Source organism: Melozone crissalis, unplaced genomic scaffold, assembly GCF_028551555.1.
Source record: "Melozone crissalis strain CALT ecotype California unplaced genomic scaffold, PUWL_Pcris_2 ptg000027l_1, whole genome shotgun sequence".
Taxonomy (NCBI): domain Eukaryota; kingdom Metazoa; phylum Chordata; class Aves; order Passeriformes; family Passerellidae; genus Melozone; species Melozone crissalis.
The window spans coordinates 12075545-12097058 of record NW_026535805.1 but is presented as its reverse complement, the minus strand read 5'-3'; the positions used below and the strand labels follow the sequence as shown (position 1 = coordinate 12097058).

The following is a 21514-nucleotide window of genomic DNA, read 5'->3' as shown; positions in this document are numbered from 1 at the left end:
GTCAAATGAGCCTCATTCACTGACAGTTCAGACAGGCAGTCTTTCAGAATGCCTCATCGACCTCCTCAGCATTGGAAATGAGCATTCTTCCTGCAGGCTACCTCTTACAGTCAGCCTGGGGAGCTGGAATGAACAAAACAGTGGAAGGAAAACTGTAGGGGAACAAGCTTATACTGTCCCCTGGAGGTAGACACAGTGATTAAATAGGGAAGGTTTATCTCTTCTATTTGAAGGATTCGTAAGTTCTTTGCAGAGACTGAGATCTGAGTAAGATTGTTTTGGTTCATTACTTTATTCATTCTCTGTACTTATCTCTTAAACAGCTTTTTGGACAACTGCCTCTGGACTTATGACAAGAGCATTTCTGCTACTCCCTTTTTGGTGGGCACGGCTTGAATGTGAGCAACCAGACTAACCTGCTTGTTATTTGCCAATGGAATCTGGCATAGGCAGCATGAAACAAAATATAACAGAAATATAAATGTTCCTGGGGCTGTTGTTAATGTGAAAATGCAGCTTTCAGTCATGTGTTAGCAATGTGATTCTACTCGGTCCATTTTTTAAAGTGGTAGTAGTTATGCTGGATAAGATTCTCTATTCCAAAAGCTTGTAGTGTGCTGCTGACAGCCTTGCCCCTGATCTCTTTCCACTGCTTCTCTTTCTTCTAAAGTCCCAGGCATGTCAGTGCCTTCTGTCTTGTGTTTGCTTGAGTTGCATTTCAGCATTGATTAACCCACCATCAACAATCCTCTTGAAGTAATTACACATGAACATGAACCTTCTCTGGGGCCTGCCCGTGGATGCTGGATAGGATCTCACGGTGTGCCATAGTCACTGTTTACTTCGTACAAGATTTAAACAAATTTGTTCAGAGCATAAGACTGTCAGCTGTGCTAAGGCACTTGGGAGCATTGGTGGAACTGGAATGTGGCCTCTTTGGGGACATGGTGACAGACATCTATATAAATGACCTTGGGGAGCCTGAAGTAACAGGTATCATACTGGACAGGGAATTTATACTGGCAGCGGTGCATTGTAATTGATTTTGTAACTTGGATGGATTTGGTGCTGTTAAGAGACTGAGAAAGAATGATTGATGAGGTGGATGAGGGAGAGTGCATTTGTACTTGACAGGTGAAAAAGGTCAGGGGGAATGAGAAAAAAATTAGTGAGGGGAAAAAAAATGGTAGGTGTGTACAAGAGAAAGGAAAAAAGGAATATGAATATGAACATGGGAATGAAAGGAATATGGGAATATGGACAGCAAGCACGGTAAGAGCAGTGCATTAAAATAAAGTTCATACAGTGGGTATAATGTGAAAATGAATGTACCCTTGGAACATAACATAAATTTTTGAAGCGAGCATTCCAGGCAAGTTATTATAATAAATAGTCTTCAAATTGTGAAGCCTGTCCTAGAGTGTGTAAAATCTCAGTCTTCCTTTTTGATGACTCACAAAGAATCATTAAAGGTAATGCTGGTGTGATGGAGCAAACTGCACAAAAATATTGCAAGTAGCATCATTATCATCGTCTTGAAAGAGACAATAAATCACCTGTAACACAAAATCAGCCAGGCTGTTTGAGGTAGGGAGTTGGAAAGCGTTTCACACAGCCTTCTGAAACTGGCGGTGCTGGTCACAGGTCAAATAACTGCTGCCCTCATCTGTTCTGGAAGTTCTAAAGTCCATTTTGAGTTTAACAAAGAAGAGTAGAGTTTCTGGGGAGCTTTTCCCAAGGAGCCTGTTAATGTGAAGACCTGGTTGTTCTTTTGCTTGAGTACACATCAGCTGTTAAAGAACCAATAAATGCAACAGAGCTGTAATCAGACAGTCAAAATAGGCATCTCTGAAGCCTATTTGCCTATGAGTTATTTCTTAGTGTTGGATTCTATGTTGTAAAATAAAGATTGATTTCATGTCAAAGCTATTCCATTTGAGGATCATAAAAGCATATAATTTTAAAATGATGCTTAAATACTTTCTTGAATATGTTTGTAGGTAGAAATAAAGTTTAAAAAAAATCAGAATATGCTTATATATCATTAACATCTCTCAATCACAAAGATAGCAATTAAATGTGAAACACAGGCCTGGAGAGGATGCTTATAGACAGAATACTCTCCCAAGAGAATAAGTAAGAGAAACTGTGACCTACAGGTAAAAAAATTAAAAATCTAATGCAACTCTCTGTAGCTGAAATTATAAGAAATTGATGAAGTAAGACAATTATCCAACTGAAAATAAGAAAATAAGCAAAATGTCCTCTTCCTTCTGGCAAAATATTTGTTATGCCCATATTAATCAAGTTATTGCCTGCAGTAGACATATCATATGAGGAGTCTGGGTTTCGTAATGCTGAAAATGCTGTGCATGACTCATTAAACATTTATGAGGCTAAAACAAAACATCAACAACAACAACAAAACAACCCACTAGCCTGTAAAGGTTGGTTGGTTGTTTTGGTTTGTTGATTTTTATATTTTGCCAAATAAAGCAGCTGTCTGACCTTAAGTCAGTGTGAAACTCCCCATGACTGGTAAGTCCAGCAGCCAATGGACCTGGGATAAGTAGAATGAGAAACTGAAACTGAGGATGTCTCCTCTCATGAGTGTCCAAATATCCCTGGAGAACCAAGTTTGGGGCTCTTGGCCTCTGTGATTCTGACTTCAAATCAGGGGATGCTGGAGAGCAGAAGCTGTGGTTCTCTGTGTACTTATGGCCTTGAGGTCTCTCCTTTAGAGAGGCAGGCATGTTGGTAGGTGTTAACAGTTCACCTTTAGTGGGTCTCTCTCCAAGTGAACCACTCTTCTACATTACCAACATCTTACTTTTCTCCTTTATTAATTTTATTTTGTGTCACTAAACAAAGAACTGCCCAGTCTAGGTGAGAAATGCTTTTCTAGAGCTTTGAGTATCATTACTGAGCTGGTGAACTGCCCAGCATCTAATCCAGCTTTCATGCTCTGATGAATGTTCCCAAAAACAAGGGACATAATGTGGTTTTAAATCCTGCAAAATACTGGATTTACGTTTCCTACCCATTCCTCCTTCTTGTTCTGCTGCTTTCTCTCTGTCTCTTATTTCCTTGGGTTGTAGCCATTTTGAATGGAGGCCATCTTCTCTTTTGGCTTGAGAACTGGACTGGAAGCATTTGAACCTCAAATCCAGTTCCAGTTCTTTTTAAATGTTTTATCATTGAAATTCAATCTACGTAAGTAAATAAAATGCCCACAAGAAAGTGAAAATTAACTGAATTAACCACCACTAGATAAAATAAAATAGGAAATAAATGAAGGAGGGAAATGTACACACTATTAACTAGGCATGCTTTATGTCTTCCCCAGTCCAACCTGGCAAATATTCTTTTAATCTCTGTTTCTGCAACTTCAAGCATTTTTAAGAGCCAGGAGGCTGAGTTCTGTTGAGAAGGGTCACGCTGGCATGAATTGCTGGAACCGAGGAGCCCATCCAAGGTGTAGAAGGGACTACAGTGCTTCTGTTGGGAAGCTTGCATAGGTGCTGGAGAGGGGACTTTTCCCTGCTTTGTTCTGACCGACCCTTTTTTCCTTGCCCTTTACAATTGCTCCCTGGGCATTCAATCACATTGGCTTCCTTAGTCTGGCTCCAGCCCCAGCAGTCTTGATGACCGCATTCAGTATGTCGTTCTTCCCCTTTCCTGCTGAATTTGGCAACTCCTTTCTCTTTTCAATAGCCACTTGCCATCGCTGAGCTAACTCTGCACTCTGAATTTCTGTATGCTTACAGATCTGCTTCTATCTTTGGGTCAGAATGACCTGTTCGCGAACAAAATTACCCTTCTGAAGTTTATTCTTTCTTGTTCCTCCTGCTTCCCTCCAAGGCAGCAGGCTTCCTTATGTGCCATCTATTAGGATCCCAAGTCAAAATAGAAAAATAGCCTGCCTAATTCAGGGTCTTTTTTTGTAGCTAGATCCATGGCTTTCCTATGCAGTCACAGTGATCTTTTCTTCATCTTTTATAGAATGGCGGAGGTAAAATGATTTGGAGAGTTCCTGAAGAAGATCTCATGTCTCTTGTATTTTGCAAGGGTTTCTTGGATTTTTTGGATTTTTTTTTTAATAGGGTAGTTTTTTTTTAATTTTTAAATTTTTAAAAAAAAATTTTTAATAGGGTAGGTTTTGATTGGTGTAGGTAGATGAGGACATGCAGACCTCTTCAGTTCTTCGCACTCCTTTCTTCTTCTCAGTGAAGGGGGATACCTTGCTGAACACTAACTTCGGGAAAGGGAGTTTAGGAGCTTGAGTACTGCTTTGCATTCTGGAGATGTTTCTTTCCCTGCTGAGTGTTTGTGTTTGCTCCCTGCCCATCTGGCCTGGGTGTTAGAACCCAGCATTTTACCTCCTAACAAAGACACACACAAACTTTCAAAGTTAAGGGTAAGGCATTTTTCATGTGCTGTTTTCCAGGCAGGTGTGTTTGGGTCCACCTCTGGTGATCCCCTTATGCCTAGAAACCCTGAATAGTTTCCTTGTTACTATGCTACCTGAGCTAATGGATGACTTCTAAAGTTCTTTTGGCTCCCTCTACTCTCCTGAATCACAATAATGCAGGGTGCACTATTTTCCCTCAGTATCTTCCACCCTTTCAAACTAACTTTCTAGGCTTCTGTCCTGAAAAGTGTGTCATGATGCAAAATTATGAAGTTGCATATCCTTACTGTCCCATTGAAAGGAGATTTACCTTTATATCCCTGATACTGCCAGTATCCAGGGCAGTGTCTATAAGCTGCAGTGTCAGAATCCTGTCCTCAGGGTGGTTTTGGTTAACAGGTACATTCTTTCGATGAAATGGTTGTCTTGAACTGTATTGATTTGAGATCTTCATTTAGTTTAGTGCTCAGCTTCTGTGCAGAGCTTTTGCTACTTGTCTGATCTGCCAGCAGATTCCAGAAAAAGAACTATGGAATAAAAAAAACCAAGTTAGCTGCACTGTATTAAAAAAAAAAAAAAAAAAAAGTAAGAGCATTCATTAAGCAGGTCAATAAAACAATCAGTTTTTTTCTAAGAATTCAGCTGAGCCCAGACAGCTCATGTATATTCTGGCTTCTATGGTGGTTCTTCCAAACTTGGCATTTCTGATTCCCTATCTGCTCCTCCTTTCCCTTCCACATGCTTGACCTCTAGCAGCATTCCTTTGCTTGTCTTAAGGCCTTACATGTAGTTTCACTCTCCCTCTCCCCCCAAGAATGTGATCCTGGCCTGAGTTTTCTAATTGTGTATAGCAAGGATAAAACTCCTTGCCTCGCTTGGCTGCCCCCTTGTTTGGAAACTCACACTAAACATTTCCACATGGTTTGCACTCTTTTTGCACAGCTAATTTTTTTTCCCTTTAAACTTTTCCTTGTTTAAAATAACCCTCCAGCTCCTTCTACCTTGGGCTGCTGGCACTGACCTCGCCTTGTTACTGTTTGCATTTCTTTTGTACCTTTTTGCAGCTTAAATCTCTGTGGGCTTTTAAATCTGTCAGCAGCAGCTACCAGGCTCAGTGTGCAATTTTGCTCACTGTTTTCACAAGTTTCCCAGCCCTGAACACTTTCCAAATTAGCCATTGTTGGACTGAGTTAAAGAGGTATTGTCTCTGCTTGGACAAGGTTAGTGTGGGTGCCAGAATCTGTGTGTGCAGCATTTTAGTGCCACAATGTCATCTTGATATAGGACCTCTGGACACTTCCTTCTTCAAATATTTCAAATACATAGGGAAAAATCTCAAACCTCTGCCAGAACTGATTCACTGAAACATTACTGGAAGATTTTCTTTATATTACTGAAACTCTTAATTTAGACATCTTCATCTGTCCCTGCTCATACAGTCTGCTTGCCCTGAAGACCATTCTTTTTTGCTTAGTTCTCTTTATTAGCACCTAAAACTGGCAGCTTTGATTGGAGCCCTGTTCTGGTCAGTACTGGATTGACACAGAGGAAGTAGCAATCTCTTGTTTGATAGTTTTAGAGACATGCATTGGAAGAGAGTCTGCTGTTATTCACCTTTTACAGAGGAGTAACCGAAGCTGTGGAATTTGGTGCTCAGTTCCAGATCACAGTATAATCCTTCATTTTACTATTGTAAGCTTGGCTCAGCTCTAAGAGGGTATGTTCTTCTGAGCTCACTTTTCTTAACAGAGACTGAATATGCTGCTCTGATCAACCTGATGTGGCACTGTGGAGTTCTGTCCTTTATGTCTGAAATGCTGGGTGTCTTTGATGGGGACTGTGTGGTTTAGAGAACAAACATCTGGAGAAACATTTCAGCCTGTAGGTTGCTGATGACATGACAACTGTCTCATGGCCTTTGCTTGAAAGATAGAAAGAAAATAGTTCAATTTCTCTACAGAAGAGCAATTTGGTATTCCCAGCCAGGAAACAAAAGATATATCAAACTTTCAGCCTTTCTCTAAGTGTCGTAAGGAATGTCTGTGTCACATAATCCAGTGCTTTGAGTTTTTCACTTCATCCTATTCCTGTGATCCTTCCCATCCTTCACTCATCATTAGTAATGGAAGTTTGACATGGGAGTTGTTCAGGCTGCCTTTCTTCATAGGCTGTGCTCTGACAGGGAGAATTCAAGGTAGCAAGGAAATCATCACGAAACCAAAAATCTTTGGAGTGTTTGGGAGCTGTTAAGTCCTCTTGATTGAAGGCTAGTCAAATATGCCTGATCCAAAAACCTCTCAACCTATTAGAACTTACCAATGCAGCTGATGACTGTTTTTTTACTGTTTTTCTTTTTCTCATCTCCAGGATGAATTGGATCTCACAGACAAGAACAGAGAGGCTATGTTTGCACTCCCTCCAGAGAAGAAATGGCAGATTTACTGCAGCAAAAAGAAGGTACTACTATTGTCCTCAATGGAGTAGCTCACCAATAAATTCTGTGTGCCTCTTCATAACTGCATCTTGATTTGAGCTATGTGTTTATCTACTGTTTACTCAAGAACATGAGTAAGTGATGGAAGGATTTTTATCAGCATGGATATGGCACAATTTTTTGATAAGTAATGTATGTACTTGTGATTTCTGAAGAGTGTCTTAGCATCTTAAAATAGTACACTGTTTAATTTTGAATCGTTTATATGTTTGGAGTTCTTTTTGTTTTCTTGTTTGTTTGGGGCTTGTGGGGGGATTGGGTTGGTTTGTTAGTTTTTTCTTTGAGCTGAAAGAACAGCTATCGTGGAAATGCATTAAGGAATTTTTAAAAACTTTTGAAGGTTACTTGAAATAGAAAAGGTATTGCTGAAGTCTTTCAGAATGTCTTCAAATACCTGTAAAGTACACAACAATAGTGATGTCTTAGAACTTGGTAGATCAAGGTCTTCCAGAGTTTGTAGGAAATGTTCCACAGTGCACTAGAAAGCAAGGAGCACCTGCTCGTAACACTTCTCCCTTCAAGGTCTTCAAATTTCTGCCAAACCAGTAAAGGGATGATAAATTAGAGGTTGATCAATAGCACTAATATTTTGTTGCTGGCAGAATGATGGCCAAGTGAATGGATAAGTTATGTCATTGCTGTGAAACTTCTCAACAAAGAATTTCTACACTAATATGGCATCGGAAGAGTTTTGCTTCTCTGGGAAACACAAGGTCAGAAATCAAGATAACTCCAATACCATGTATTTATTAGCCATACATGTTAGGAGAAAAAAGTTGTGGTGGGTTTGTTGGTTTATTTTATTTCCCAAGTGTGCAAATCATGCTATATAGCATCAGTCTTTAAACATAAGTCTGCATAACAGAAGGTAGAAGAGGAGGTTTAGACTTCTGAACCTGGCAGATTTAAATCCTGCTCATGGTCCTTCTGGAGGCTGTTTGCTGCCTTTTTGTCTCTGAGTGGGGGCAGTGAGCTTTCTTACCATGTAATTAAAGAAAACTAGTCCAATCAGGGTGTTTTGCCTTCAGGGTTTTTTTTGTTGGTTAGGGTTTTTTTTAACTTCACGCAGGGAAGTTAATAGAAATCAATTAATTACAGAGGCTTTGAGGTAGCAATAGAGCACAAGAGCAGTCTAGGCTCCATTGTCTTCCGTGCTATCTCCATTCCTTTTTACTGCTGGTACACAGTGCTTTCAAGTGAAGGGAAGGTGCAGGCTGCTGTGATTAATGTCTGCTTGACATTTTTGCTGGCCAGCTCAGTTGGGTTTTTCAGTTCTGGTAGGAGAGGATCTATTGGTTGCTGTCTTAGAGACATCTTACCTCCTGGACCAGTCAGCCTTGGCAAGAAGATTTGGGCTTTAATGTATTTAGCATGTTGGTTGGATTCACTCATTACATTGGGAATTTTGGTTTTTTTGGGGTTTTTTGTTTGTTCATTTTCCCCTGTGTTCTACAGCAGTGGCTTTGCTGTAAGAATCTTAAAAACTTCCAAAGTTAAAGAAGCTTCATACTGGAAAATCTTCATAATACACTTATAATGCAACTTCAGTTAGCTGAACTCCAGCTATCCCAAATGATGTGCTAACTGGGATGGGATACCATTGCCAGATGTCTATTCATAACATTATAGATACTTTCAATTACTTGAAACCTTAACTGTCCATTGTTATTCACTGTTTCCCTCACAGGCAGTCAGATGATTGGTGATGACATTTCTCTCTAGCTCGCTACCTAATCCACCTATCATTGTGTTTTTGCAGTGACAGAGAAGCCTGTGCCAGGCTTCACTTGAAAGCAAAGCCCCCTTTTCCCTGAAGAATTTTCTCTGATTTTAGCCACAAAGGGGCCAATTTCTTAGTTGGCAGAACACTTCCAGCTTCCACACACCCAGGACAAGCCCCCAGAAGGCTTTGTCTTGCTGATGTTGGGTTCTTGGCAAGCAGGACCCTATGCTTTGAGATATGGCAAGTAGAAACAAATAAATTACAAGGTCAAGAAGTGCAGACTGAGCCAACTGTTCTCAATTGTTAATCTCAGGTGCCTTTTCTAGTTCTAAAAATAATGGAAATTCAGAGCTTCCTGATGTGCTCTAAAGGTGGTGAGATTAGTGGGCTGCCTTAAATAAGCAAATGTCACTTGGAAAAATGAAGATTAGTCATTGTTGTAGACACACATTTATCTTGGCAGTCAGATGTTAGATGTAATCTTCTATGGTATTTGATTCCAATGTGGTGGCAGAAAGTCACTATTGTATTACAAAACTCATTCCGCCTGTTCCTAATATCAAACCTTTCTGAAGAAATGGAGGAAGGCGGGTAGGTCTGTGCACTGGAAGTTGTGTGCCAGGAGCACAGCTTGTCAGTCAAACAGCCCACAGGAGTCAAAGGCGGCTGAATTCTGAACTGAAATTTCATAATTGTGAGTGATACCTACAGAGTAGCATTCACACAGTATTTCACAGCCATGCTTGCTTTGGTTACTTTTGGCTATTCTGGGTACATGTTTGAGACCGTTAATATTAAAAACAAATCACTGATTATTTAACCTAAAAGAGTAGCACTAGCTAGCAGCTCTGGTGGGTGCTTTGCTCTCATTTGTGGAATAGCTATTTATAAGGAATGAAGGCTGGTCTGTTGGAAAATGTTAATGTCTTCCCAATCTTAGCTGTTTTATACCTTGACATTAACCAGTACAGGATGGACAATGGGAAATGCAGTTGGCTTGATTTGCATCAGAGGAATCATTGATTAGTCACCACTGATGGCACCCTGACCTACCCAAACCACCAGTACATGTTTAGATTGCCTCTTCCTCTGTAGAAGGAGCTTCCACTGATATTGTTAAGTAAGGCCATATGTAGAAAATACAAATTATAGCATCCTCCCTAAGTTCAGGTACTTTATTCTGGTTTTGTTTAGAATAATCTTCATGTCTCACCATAAGCTGAAAATTAAACTTACAAAAAACACCTCTGTAACTTCTCTCTCTAGATTTGCTAACAGATACGAGTTTTGCAGGAATTAAATCAAGCACTAGACCAAGATTTCAAATATATTTATTTACAAATTTCCAATGTCAAAGTTTAGAAAACCAGTGTTCTTCAGTGCTGTTTTACCAGGAGCTGACACTAACATACATAACCTCATTAAATAGCAATCAAATAATTATATGGAACAAAAAAATTGTTTGCTCGTTTGTCTCATCTATAAACAAGCTCATCTTGGGATCCCTAAAAGTGCAGGTATTGCAGTGCTTCAGCACACATTGCTTTGGATGCAGCCTGTGTTTCTAAGAATGAGCCCTCATTGTGCAGGGCATAGCTCATTGCCTTCTGAACAGCCCTACAAGCTGTTAGACTTATTGCTATTGGAAAGCAAGGAAAGTTGTTTTCTTTTTATGGCCTTTCCTGCCTCCAGAGACTAATTTGTTTGACTTTGGCTGAGCAGATTTTAGTAGCAAGCGCACACATTTTGCACAGTTAAACAAGTTAGGTTTTTTTTCTACTTCTGTCTTTCTTTGAGGAAAAAAATTGGTAGCAAAGCTTCTTCCAAAGTAGAGTCAGACTGGACTAGCTGTATCATGCAGCTTCTTTCTAATCAAACAAAAAAAAACCCAACAAAAATCTCAGTTCTTCAATTCTAATAATATATTGAGATCTCCAAAATATTTCAGTGTTATCTTGTACTCTTGTGATTTTAGTGGTATCCTAGAATAGTTGCTTTGAGTTGATTTGTGCTTTATCTACTCAAGTGAGATTATTTAAAGTCAAGTAGTGAGGTAATAAGCAGCACACTGAAACTTTCTGGAAGTATACATTCATGGCATCTGAGAAGAAATGCGTACTTGTAATATGTAAATTTATGCTACTTTTTCTATTATGGGAAAGAGATTCTCCACAATAGCAAAATAAGATATAAAAATTGAGGAAAATTTACCTGAACCATAGTCTGTAACAGCCAATATGCAGAAAGTAAAAAGATATCCTTCATGACATCATCCTCTGCAATTATTTTTTAAATATCTATTAATTATATTTTTCATCTACCTGATGACTATAAAATCTAGTAAACTGGATATGAAAGTAGGAGTCAGGAAAGTCCTTGGTTCCAAAATGTCTTTGATTTAAATTGTTTCATACACATGCCTTGGATGCATACAGCATTCCTTTCCCTCCTTTTTTTTTCTAAGATATATGCTGAAATATCTGAATATATTTTCAGATCAAGCACTGTTCATTCTTTTTCTTTACGGCACTTACCTCTCTTCCACAATGATCTTGTGGTGAAGTTACTAGGTTTGGGTGAGCCCACTGTAAGGAGCAGGAAGGACAGAGTAGAAGGCACTTTTGTGCATTGTACAATCGTTAAGGAGTCCAAGTCCTTTGGGCTGAGGTCACAGATCACTGCTGAACCACTGAAGCTGCAGTCCAGGTGCAGAATACCCCAGGTGTCCTCCTAAAAAGATTTACACCTCTCTCACAAAGAAGCACCCTCCCTTTGCATTTAGTTCTCTTTTCCTAACATCAGGGCTGCATCCTCATAGGCTTTGAAATACTCTTGAGAATCCTAGTCTTAGTGGGACATCAACTTCTAGTAGTTTTACTACCGTCTTTTTATACCATTTGCAGCTCATTTTCACAAACTCCCCTTTGGTCCCATGTTGGCTGTCTAGTATTATTGAAGATAATATCTACATGTCTGATTTGGGCTTTTTTCTTTCTTTGGGAGTTTCTGTTTGAGCTTTGCCCTTGAGGTTTGGATTGTCAGCAAAATGTCCCCATAAAAAGTATAGCTTGATATTGTGCAGCTGGATATAGAGTAAGATACTTAGATCCCTCCAGCAGATTTCAAAGCTGCTTTTGCAGCTTTTTATATAATTACTGTAGCCTACCAGGGATGAAGGACAAGATAGATGCAAATATAAAATCTGGAGTCTTCCTTGCCTTTAGGGAAAGCTTTCAGAAGTGAGTGAAAATTTCTCCACTTACTGTTTGCTCTAAGGCTGCTGTGCATCTGTGGTTTTGCACTGTGAAGCATAGTTTCAGATTGGTTAAGATGGAGAGACAGTTAGTTAGTGAAATATTTCTGTGCTAAAGTGAACTGACAGGGCTTTTATTACTAAAGTCTTTTCTTTGCATTTAAGTCTTCATATGGAGGTTCTAAGAGCAAGAGACTGCATTACACTTGATATATTTAGATAGGAGTTCACGTCTTCGGGTTCCTGCTTTAAAGTAGGATATACATATTGAGATTACAGAATCACAAAATGGGTAAGGGACCACCAGTGGGATCATCTGTGGCAAGCAGGGTTATTCTAGAGCATGTGGCAAAGGTTGCATCTGGACCATTATTGAATATCTCTATTGAGGGAAACTCCACAACTTCTCTGGATAACTTATTCCAGTGCTTGGTCACCCACACAGTAAAGAAGTTCTACCTCATATTTAGGTGGAACTTTCTGTGCATCAGTTTTTGCCTGTTGCCTCCTGTCCTATTGCTCAGCACCACGAAGAGCCTGACTCCATCCTCTTGGCATCCTCCCTTCAGATACTGATAGGCATTGGTAAGATCCCCTCTCCATCATTCCCTCTCTAGGCTGACCAGGCCCAGCTCCCTCAGCTTTCCCAGTAAGAGAGATGTTCCAGTCCCTTAATCATCATTGTTACCCTCCACTGGACCCACTCAGGAGCTCCACCTCCCTCTTGTACTGAGGAGCCCAGAAGTGGACACAGCACTCCAGATGTGCCTCACCAGGGCATGAGCCACTGGATACACTGATTTCTCATGGATGGCTTGTTGTCCCCCAGGACCCCCAGGTCCTTCTCCACAGAGCTGCTTTCCAGCAGGTCAGCCACAGCTGTCAGCCGTGTGCTGATCCGTGGAGTTGTTCTTCCTGAGGTGCAGGGCCCTGCACTTACAGTTTAATTTCAGTCATTTCCCCTCTGCCCATCTCTCCAAGCTGTCGAGGTCCTTCTGAAGGGCTGCACAGCCCTCTGGGGTATCAGCCACTCCTCCTAGCTTGGTGTTGTCAGTGAACTTGCTGAGGAGGCATCTGTTCCTTCATCCAAGTCATTGATGAACTTGTGAAACAATACTGGACCCAGGATTGAACCTTAGGGGACATCACTAGTGAAAGGCCTCTAACTAGACCCTGGGCCACTAGATTCCTCTGGGATCTGCCATTCAGCCAGTTCTGAGCTATTCAGGAGATGATACATTTTCCCTAAAGAAGAGAGAAAATGGTTCTTCATCTGGTCTCATTTAGTGATATAGTATGCCAGATGAAGATCGCACTATTGTGTTGTCTGAGTGTGGGTTTTTGGTTTTGTATTGTCTGTTCTGAGCTACGAAAGCCCTTTGGGGTTCATCCTTTCTGTATGAAGACTGCCAAGCACGTGGTTGTCCCATAATAAATGAAGTGGGTGGTTTGAAGTTGTATTGTTTTCAATTCTATCTTCTTGCATTATTTTTTCCTCTTTGAAATACTCTTAGAGTCTGTTATTGATTTGGAATATTAAACTGTTTTGGTAATGGATTTATAGCTTTAAGGAGCATTTAATGTGTCCCTTATAAGTTCCTTTCTTTAGAGTTGTTGTTCCATATGTGGTATCTGGGAGCAGTAGACGTGAGCACAGAGGATGCTTTGCTGCACTATTTGAGAAGCCATTTGTAAGGACTCACAGTTTGATGAGTCTTGGATGTGACTTCATGAGAGATTTTCTTTCAGCTCTGCAGGAAGTGTTGAAGGGGAGTATGAGTGCATGTGAGGGTGGGTACTTTTACTCTCAGTTCCCTGGGAAGTCTGGATAACCCTCACAGCACATGTGATAGCTTAACAGCAATAGCAGTTGGTGGGCAGCAGGGGGCTGAAGAAGCTGTGTGGAATTTTGAGTGCTTAGTATAAGCAATCTCTCAATTAGCAGTATTGGTGATTAATCAATGAGGGCGTCTCATGGCCACAGGGCAAAGGTCAGCAAAGCCCCACTGGATATGAAGAATTATACTCTATCTGAAGTCTTTGGTACATCAGAAAATTGTTTCCCTTCCTACTAATGCTTTCCCTTCCTACCAAGTTTGTGGCTGAAGTTCAGCTTCAGTCAACATTTTAATTTAACTCAATATTCAAACCTTGACAATGACCTGAACAAACTTAACAGACTTTGACATCAGCTCTGAGTGGGTCCCTTCTTCTCAAGGCCTCTTCCATCCTAAATTGATTTGTCATTCTCTACACTGTTCATAAATCAAACTAAGAAAGCAGCTGTATGGTCCTGTAAAGAAAGGGAGCATCAATAAAGCTTCATGCAAGCTCCTGTATACTGTCCTGTATTACTGCTGTGAGGCCATCTCCTTGAAACAGGCAGTAGCAGATGCTATTTGGTTCCCTCTCAGTGCCTGGGATCCATGGTTTCTTTGTGTCTGGGAAGATTACATGACTTCCTTAGCTTAGAAGGCTTCTGGTGAAACAGCCAGAAATGTAGAATCTCTCAAACTAATTCTCTGAAAATAGACTTGCTTTCAGTTTGCCTAGGGCTCACTGGAAATCTCATAATGCTGGGAAGTCACAGTGGGAGGATGTTGCCCTTTGCAAACCACGGCATTCCTTCAGCTTGATGTTTGGAAAATGCCAGCAATTGTGGAGTTAACTTCCTTTTTTCCCACCAGCATCTGTTCCTTTTTCTGTTAGCAGAATGACTTCATGCTCAGATGTTTGGAATGATTTGTTAGCTTGATGATTTGTTAGCTTGATGCTGACATTGGGTCATTTCAGTATCTTTAGTCTAGGTATGGAAGAAAGGCACAAGACTTCAAAAATTACTTTACTATAAATGCAAGTAGGCTTAAGAAAATCAAATTCAGAAACTCTGGCCTATGACAAGTACAGGACTTAAAACAATAAAATGCTGCAAGAGTGTCACCAGTGCAGCAAAACCACACATTTCCTGAGTAGTGGTGTACTTGGCCTTTTCAATGTGAAAGACTGTTTGATTGATGGTACCTGCCAATGTGTGTCATTGGCTGAAGCACTAGCTCCCAAATTTGAGCAGCACCATTAACACAATGTAAAGTAAAGCCTAAAATTATATACATCACCTTCTACATCTTTTAATGCAGAGAATGTGTTCTCACTGGAAAAATAAAACTGGGGATTCATGTAAGACACCGTCTCATACTTTTATGGTTCCATATGATGAATTTAGAAATTTTATTTTGCATAATTATAATATAAATTTGTTGATGTTGCCCAATTATTTTTAAGCAGGTCAGCATGCTTGAGAAGAATCATTGCCTGTTTTTTATGGTTTCTCTTGGACCTCCTGTAATTGTTTCTTCATGTGTTTTGCTTCTGTAGTAAAGACCTCAAAGTGTGTACTTGAAGAAACACTATAGCAGGTTTAATGATGTTAGAGACTCCTCTTTATTTTCCTTGAAGTCGCTCTTGTAATGGTTTAAAGTGTAAGTTTAGGGTCAAGAAGGCAAAAATGCATGCACAATTCAGAGGATATACCATTATTATGGCTTGGAATTGTAACACCTAAAAGACCACATTGTAGTGGACGTAAGAGGAGATAAGTTTTTCCAAGTTGTCTGCTTTATTTGGTTTATGTTTTCCACGTTGCAATGCCAACAGTTGCAGACTCATTTATTTATCCTAGCGTAAGAGGTTACCTTGGGTCAGGGTCTTGAAATTATATATTTATTTATGTATAATTGAAAAGTATTTTCTTCCCTGCCCCCCATGGGAACAGCATGGAATATTTTTAGTTCCTTCCTCCCTCTCCTCTCCAACAAAAAAAAGTTTAGCTGCTCCTTAAAAAAAATGCCTTCTTACCTCCTTAGTCAGACTGCTGAAGATGTCAATGCCATAAACTTGCCATGGTATTGCTATAGATATTATGAGTATGCAGAATTTGTGTGTCCATCTTGCAGGTCTGTGGTTTTCAGGTGAGCTAGTAGTAGAGTTCTAATTTCCATTGAAGTTAGAACTCAACACTAATCAAAAATCAGGCCCAAAATAGTCCTGAGTTAGAAAATTGTCATCATCATGCCTAATGCTGTGTTTTGCATTTGGCTCGCCTTCTGTGGGAGTTTTGGGAGGGCTCAGTGGAAGCAGATTTGACCCTAGCATGAAAAAAAAAAGGAAAAAAAAAGAGAAACATTTATCCAGCTGTCATCCTGCTAACATGGTGTAATTCGATGTACTTAAGAACAAAAATAATGGCGAACAGTCCAGTTCTGCTGCATGGGAAGTACATGTAAATGCTGATACCACTGGATTATGTTCTGTCCTTGTCTGTCCTCTTGCACAAGTTCTGATTCTTCACAATCCAAGTATGAGCCCATCCTGCTAATGGCATGTAATAATAGCAATAATGATAATGATAATAACATATACTCTGTACGGCACTGTTCTCACCATTCAGATTATTGCTTTGGTGGATATGCAAGAGCAAAGAACGTGTAAATAACAAACATGTTTCTGTGGTGTTTGAGAAGCAAATTTGGCAGAGATCACTCTGAACTTCACTGAGTGTTCATGAGCCTTAAAAAAAAGCTAGTGAATACTGAGCAGGAAGAGTTGATGAATTCCTATCTTTTTCGTGAGAAGTTTAGAAATGGACACAGTAAAGAGTTGTTGTGAGAATATAGTGACAGCCATGAAGAGAAAGAAAGGAATTGCCTTTTACTTTCTGGAGAGTTGTTTAGTTTTCATCGTAGTCAGATGTGAGAGTTTCATCAATGTGCCTTAATTGATGTGAAAGTTACACATTCTTCCATGATAATTCAGTCATGTTGAAAGGTACTTGGTACCCCAAACTCTTTGCAGATGTACTGAGTGAGAGAAATGAAAGCTGGTAGAAACAGTTTTACCTGATTTTTTGGAAAGGGTGGAGATAAAGCCCCTGAGTGATACATCAAATACTGGGCTAGCAGCTAAAGAGCTGTGGGCCACTCAGACTGTATTTATCTCCTTTGTTCACTTGTCCAACAACTCCTAACTTTTTTTTTTCAACAGTGAAAGGCTAAATGACGGAGAAAAATTAAAAATACATTGGCTGCCCTGGCTGTCTTACTGTCATCATTCTTAAAAAAGGGCCCCAAGCAGAAATGAACTAAAGCAAGCAGTGTCACTGGAAAAACAGACAGTGTACATGTTACGGACAGTGAAGAGAAACCTTTTAGAACTTGGCATTAAAAAATTCTCTTGTGTGCTTCCAGAAGGACTTGTCCTAAATGTCTCTGCTGGCTGTGTGTAGGTGTGTCCTTGGTAGTTCTGTGTCTCTGAGCACAGTAAGTCACATTTCATTCCCATCATCAAGCAACATGCAGGGTGTTTGCCATGAATTATAGGTGACTTCATTTTATTTACAAAAGATTTGAAATCATTGCTTGTTGGAGATAAACAGTAGGACAGAAAGATAAACTGGGAGGCTCAATTACACAGTCTGGGCCCTTCTGTGGCTTTTTACATAGCCTAAAGAGTGTCAGGAGGAGGAGGAGGAAAGGAAGTGAAGAAGGAGGCAGTCCAAGCGACAACATTCTAATGTGGTAGGAATACATTTTAAAACAGTGCTGTTGGAAAGGAGACAAGGTAAGCTGGTTGGGTAAGGAAAAAGTCCCTTTGTGTGTCCATGGAATGTTGACCGTAACCTGAACGGGGTTAATGGAAATGTACACACAGTACCTGTATAAACACAGAGTAAACAGTAGAAGGGACAATGCAGAGTTGATTTGCTAACAAAGCAATAGAATATGTCCTGCTACTGCTGCTTGGCTTCACCTGCCACAGATTGCACACGTTACTGCGGGATGTGACCTCAAGCTTGCTGCGGGTTTGTGGGAACAGAGCTGTGCTTCAGGAGTGCAGCCTAAATCCACACCACACACCCTGAGCAGGCCATGTCCATGAGAAATGTTTTGTTGTCTTCTGAACACCCTCTGGGCAGAATGATCATGCCTCAATCTTCTGGTAGATTGAGGCATGATCATTCCGGTAGGATCCTCCCTAGTGGACATTTTCCTTCACATCCAAAAGGAATGGATGGGCTGAGGAAAGGTAGGCTCCTGGGTATGTTTTCATTGAAAGTGCAGGGAATTCATGGATCCCCTATTTGGCAGCTCATTATTTACATTATACACTTATCAACAACAAAATATCACACATGTGAAAAGTAGAGCACATAAAAGGTATTTAACATGGACTTCAGGTAATATTACAGAAGGATCTTTATGCAGCAACAGAGTCAGGAGAACTTACTGAACGAGAGAACAACTTCCATGGCAGAGGCTAAACATTCAGCAGTGAAACAATATTTAATATTACATTTCAATAATACATTTCAATAATTGCACTTCAATTTGGCAAGAAAGCTTTGTCCTGAGGGCAGAGATCACTGATGAATTCAGTAATCTCAGCAGTACAATTAGGTATTTCTGTAAATGTAGGGGCGAGGTTATCTCCCTGGTCACTTCACGCACAATACCCCTAAAATAATGCTTGGTGATAGTGGGATTCCCATCCTATAGCAGGGCTGAATATGTTTGAAGAGGGACAAGCAGGCTTGTATGATCTGTAAGTGATAAGAAGAGGCTGCTGCAATCAGTGCTGGCAGCAAGTTTACATCCATCTGTATTGAGGAGAATGATAAAACACCAAAAGAAGAGCGAAGAGAAGAGGGGTTCTTAAAACTGGATGTATGCTATACAGTCCTACTAAAATATAAAGTTCATTAAAAAGGACTCTCTCCATCAATAATCTATTGTTAGTCTTATGCCAGATAAGCTTATTGTAAGCTTAGTCTTGGTTTAAACACTACATTAAAATATAAATTAAAATCAGTGGTTGAGAATTCTGAGGTTTCAAACAACACTAATTCTTATCTTTGGCTCAAAGCAATGCACTGACCACTTTTCTGCCTGCCAGTTTTACCATTCTAGTCCATTTTCTGTGAGAAACTCTCCCTGTGTGTATATGCAATGGATGTCCTCTGTTTTCCAGAGGACAAGAAATAAAAGTATGGCCTTCATCACCCTTAGACTGTTATCAATAATTGATTTGAAGTGGCTTTGAGTTTTAGAGGAGGTTGGAAATTACAATCATGTGTCATATATACGGTAAAACTTCAGGAGATTCTGTATCTTTGAGTGCTCAGGAAGAAAAAAAAAAGTGAGAGATGGCATAATTAGTTAAAAAAAATGATATATTTAACTTGACTGGAAAGTTTACAACCCTGGTAGAGCCAACCATCTTTCAAAATTTACTAATAATCCATTTTAATTTCTAAAGGCTGGTGAATTTCTGCAGAACTGAAGCTTCTTTCAGTATTAGGAAATGCTTTCTAAGCAGGAATCCTCATTATTCATAGTTGTATCCCTTTTTTACTTTTATACTTTATGTTTTGACAGTGAGTTCCACAATGTGACAGTATTAGGTATTTTGTAATTTAAATAATAATCTGAAACCTTTGATTATTTATTTGAAAGAATTGTTAATAAGCAGCATCAGAAGTCATAATTAGGTTTGTCAAGTTACTGGCAACAGGGCAGAGCTCAGGCTAAGTGAAGTAAAAAAAAAAAAAACATCCTATGATCAGTTAAAGAAAATACCCTGTGTCATAATGCAGTGAACTGTAAGCATGTATGGATATATCTGACCTTTGTGAGAGGCAATTAGAACTCCTCAGTTCCATGCTCCAACTGGTCATTAATGAATATTCTCTTGTAATAAGTTACGCAGTAGACTGCTTTTGTGGCAGAAGGGTTATTATCTGCACATCAATAGCTTAATTCCAGGGAGAGAAGTAATGTTTGTTTTTCTCAATCTGGGTAAATTGTGCTTAAAAGGCTTGGGTATAGCTTCCTTCCCAAAACTCTGATACTATTTGTGTAAATGCTAGTCATGAAGTCTGAGAAATGGAGCAGTGACCACATCTGTCTAGTGAATGGCTCAGTCCTATGATCTGTGCTGTTTCAAAATTAGCATCTCTTGGGACATGGTTGGCTTTTTGGAGGCATAAACTGTCTGAAAAGCTTGCATGCATTTCAGCTCCACTTCTGAATTAGCATTTTGTCCCACAGCAGATCAAACACATTTTGTGTCTTTTAATGAAAGCACTTTTTATTTGTGATGCTTTGGCTGCTCTGAACTGTGACATAGCCAATAGATTGGACAGTGTGTTAATAAACAAGTAAATGTTTCCTTGAAAGCTGAACTTCTTAAAGTGAAGGAAAGTCAGTAGGTCAGACATGAAAAAAGGGAGAACGGTGATTTGAATGAGAGTGCAGTACAACTTATGTGGATTGATTCTTGGCTGTAATTCAGATTTCCTGTGTAAGTGGGTACTGTGTAATTGTCTGCATCCCATGTTTCCTATTTCTGCTGATCTCACTGATAGAGACACTGAAAAACCCAATATGTTAATTTCTTGAAGGACCTTTGTCAGTTGCAGTGCAAAGTGATGCAAGACTGATTCAGCACTAATAGTAGATGTTGTGGTGAGCTGAGTCTTTACATCACTGAAGGGAAAAGAGTTGCACTTGTGGGAAATGAAGAACCAGTATTAACCATCTTCTACCCTTCAAGCAAACACAAACCCCTTTGTTTTTAGGGCCAAAATATTTATGTGCAAAATGAAAGTCACACCCTTCACTTTGAAACAGAACGTGGACATGAGTCTGAATCCCACATGTCTCAGATGAACATTTTAGCAGCTAAGCTGTTATTGTGGAGAGTGTGAGAGGGCTTCAACAAGAAACTGAGAATCTTTATCCAGCAAAGCTTTTATCTTAATTGATGTAGGCCACGTTAAAATTTCAGTCAACTGTCAGTAAAAAAAATCCAAATGCCCCCCCCAAAAAGCACTGATTTGTAATCAGGGTTCCAATTACCATTGTTTTTCAATGGGAAGTTTGAAAAAAAGAACCAAACAGCTACAGTGCTGTGAAAAATAATAAATTTTAGTTTTTTCAAAATTTTCTAAGTTTCTTTTAATGATTTGAACTCCATTATTAATATTTTCTGAGCTGTATGTGATGGTGCTGACTTTTCAAACCAGGTAAAATAACTCATCTTTCAGTTCTGTAATGTATTGGAAAGATGTTGAGAGGAGGAACCACACTAACCTTACTGTGGCTTTTGCAAGGAAATGCACTTCTTTCTGACCCAGGTATAAACTTGAGCATGCAGTGTCTGGACATGATGCAGTGAACAAGCTTGGACAGGAATTTATATCACAGTGGCCTCATTTTATATTCTTCATCTGTGTTTGCACATTGTTTTTATTGATACAGAAGGGAGCTCAGTGAACAGTGTCATGGCTTCCTGTCCAAGAAAGGTTTTAAACCCACACTTTCTAGCATCAGATGTGTGGCTTATTCCCATCCTATTCTAAGCAGTGCAAAATAGTAAGGTCAGCTGTCTACCCTACAGAAGAGACAGGATTGAGAAGGAAGTCATGTTGCTAATGAATAGATGTCATACCAAGAGTACCCATGCTTGTCCTGTGACATCTGTAACAGAGGATGCATTTCTTGATGCATCTGTTTAAGGAGGAAGTTTTATGTTATAGTTTGCCTGTTAGGACTTGATGAGGACATATCTACTCAGGTA

General features: G+C 39.7%; 1 protein-coding gene across 2 annotated transcripts in view; it reads left to right on the top strand.

The window, feature by feature from the left end:
- Positions 1–21514, top strand: part of DAAM2 (dishevelled associated activator of morphogenesis 2) — a 175368-nt gene that overhangs the window by 71540 nt on the left and 82314 nt on the right. For both annotated transcript variants that reach the window (XM_054279569.1, XM_054279568.1), the window contains exon 3: positions 6779–6868. In XM_054279569.1, coding sequence (XP_054135544.1) covers positions 6779–6868 — 90 coding nt within the window. The remainder of the gene's footprint in view (positions 1–6778; positions 6869–21514) is intronic.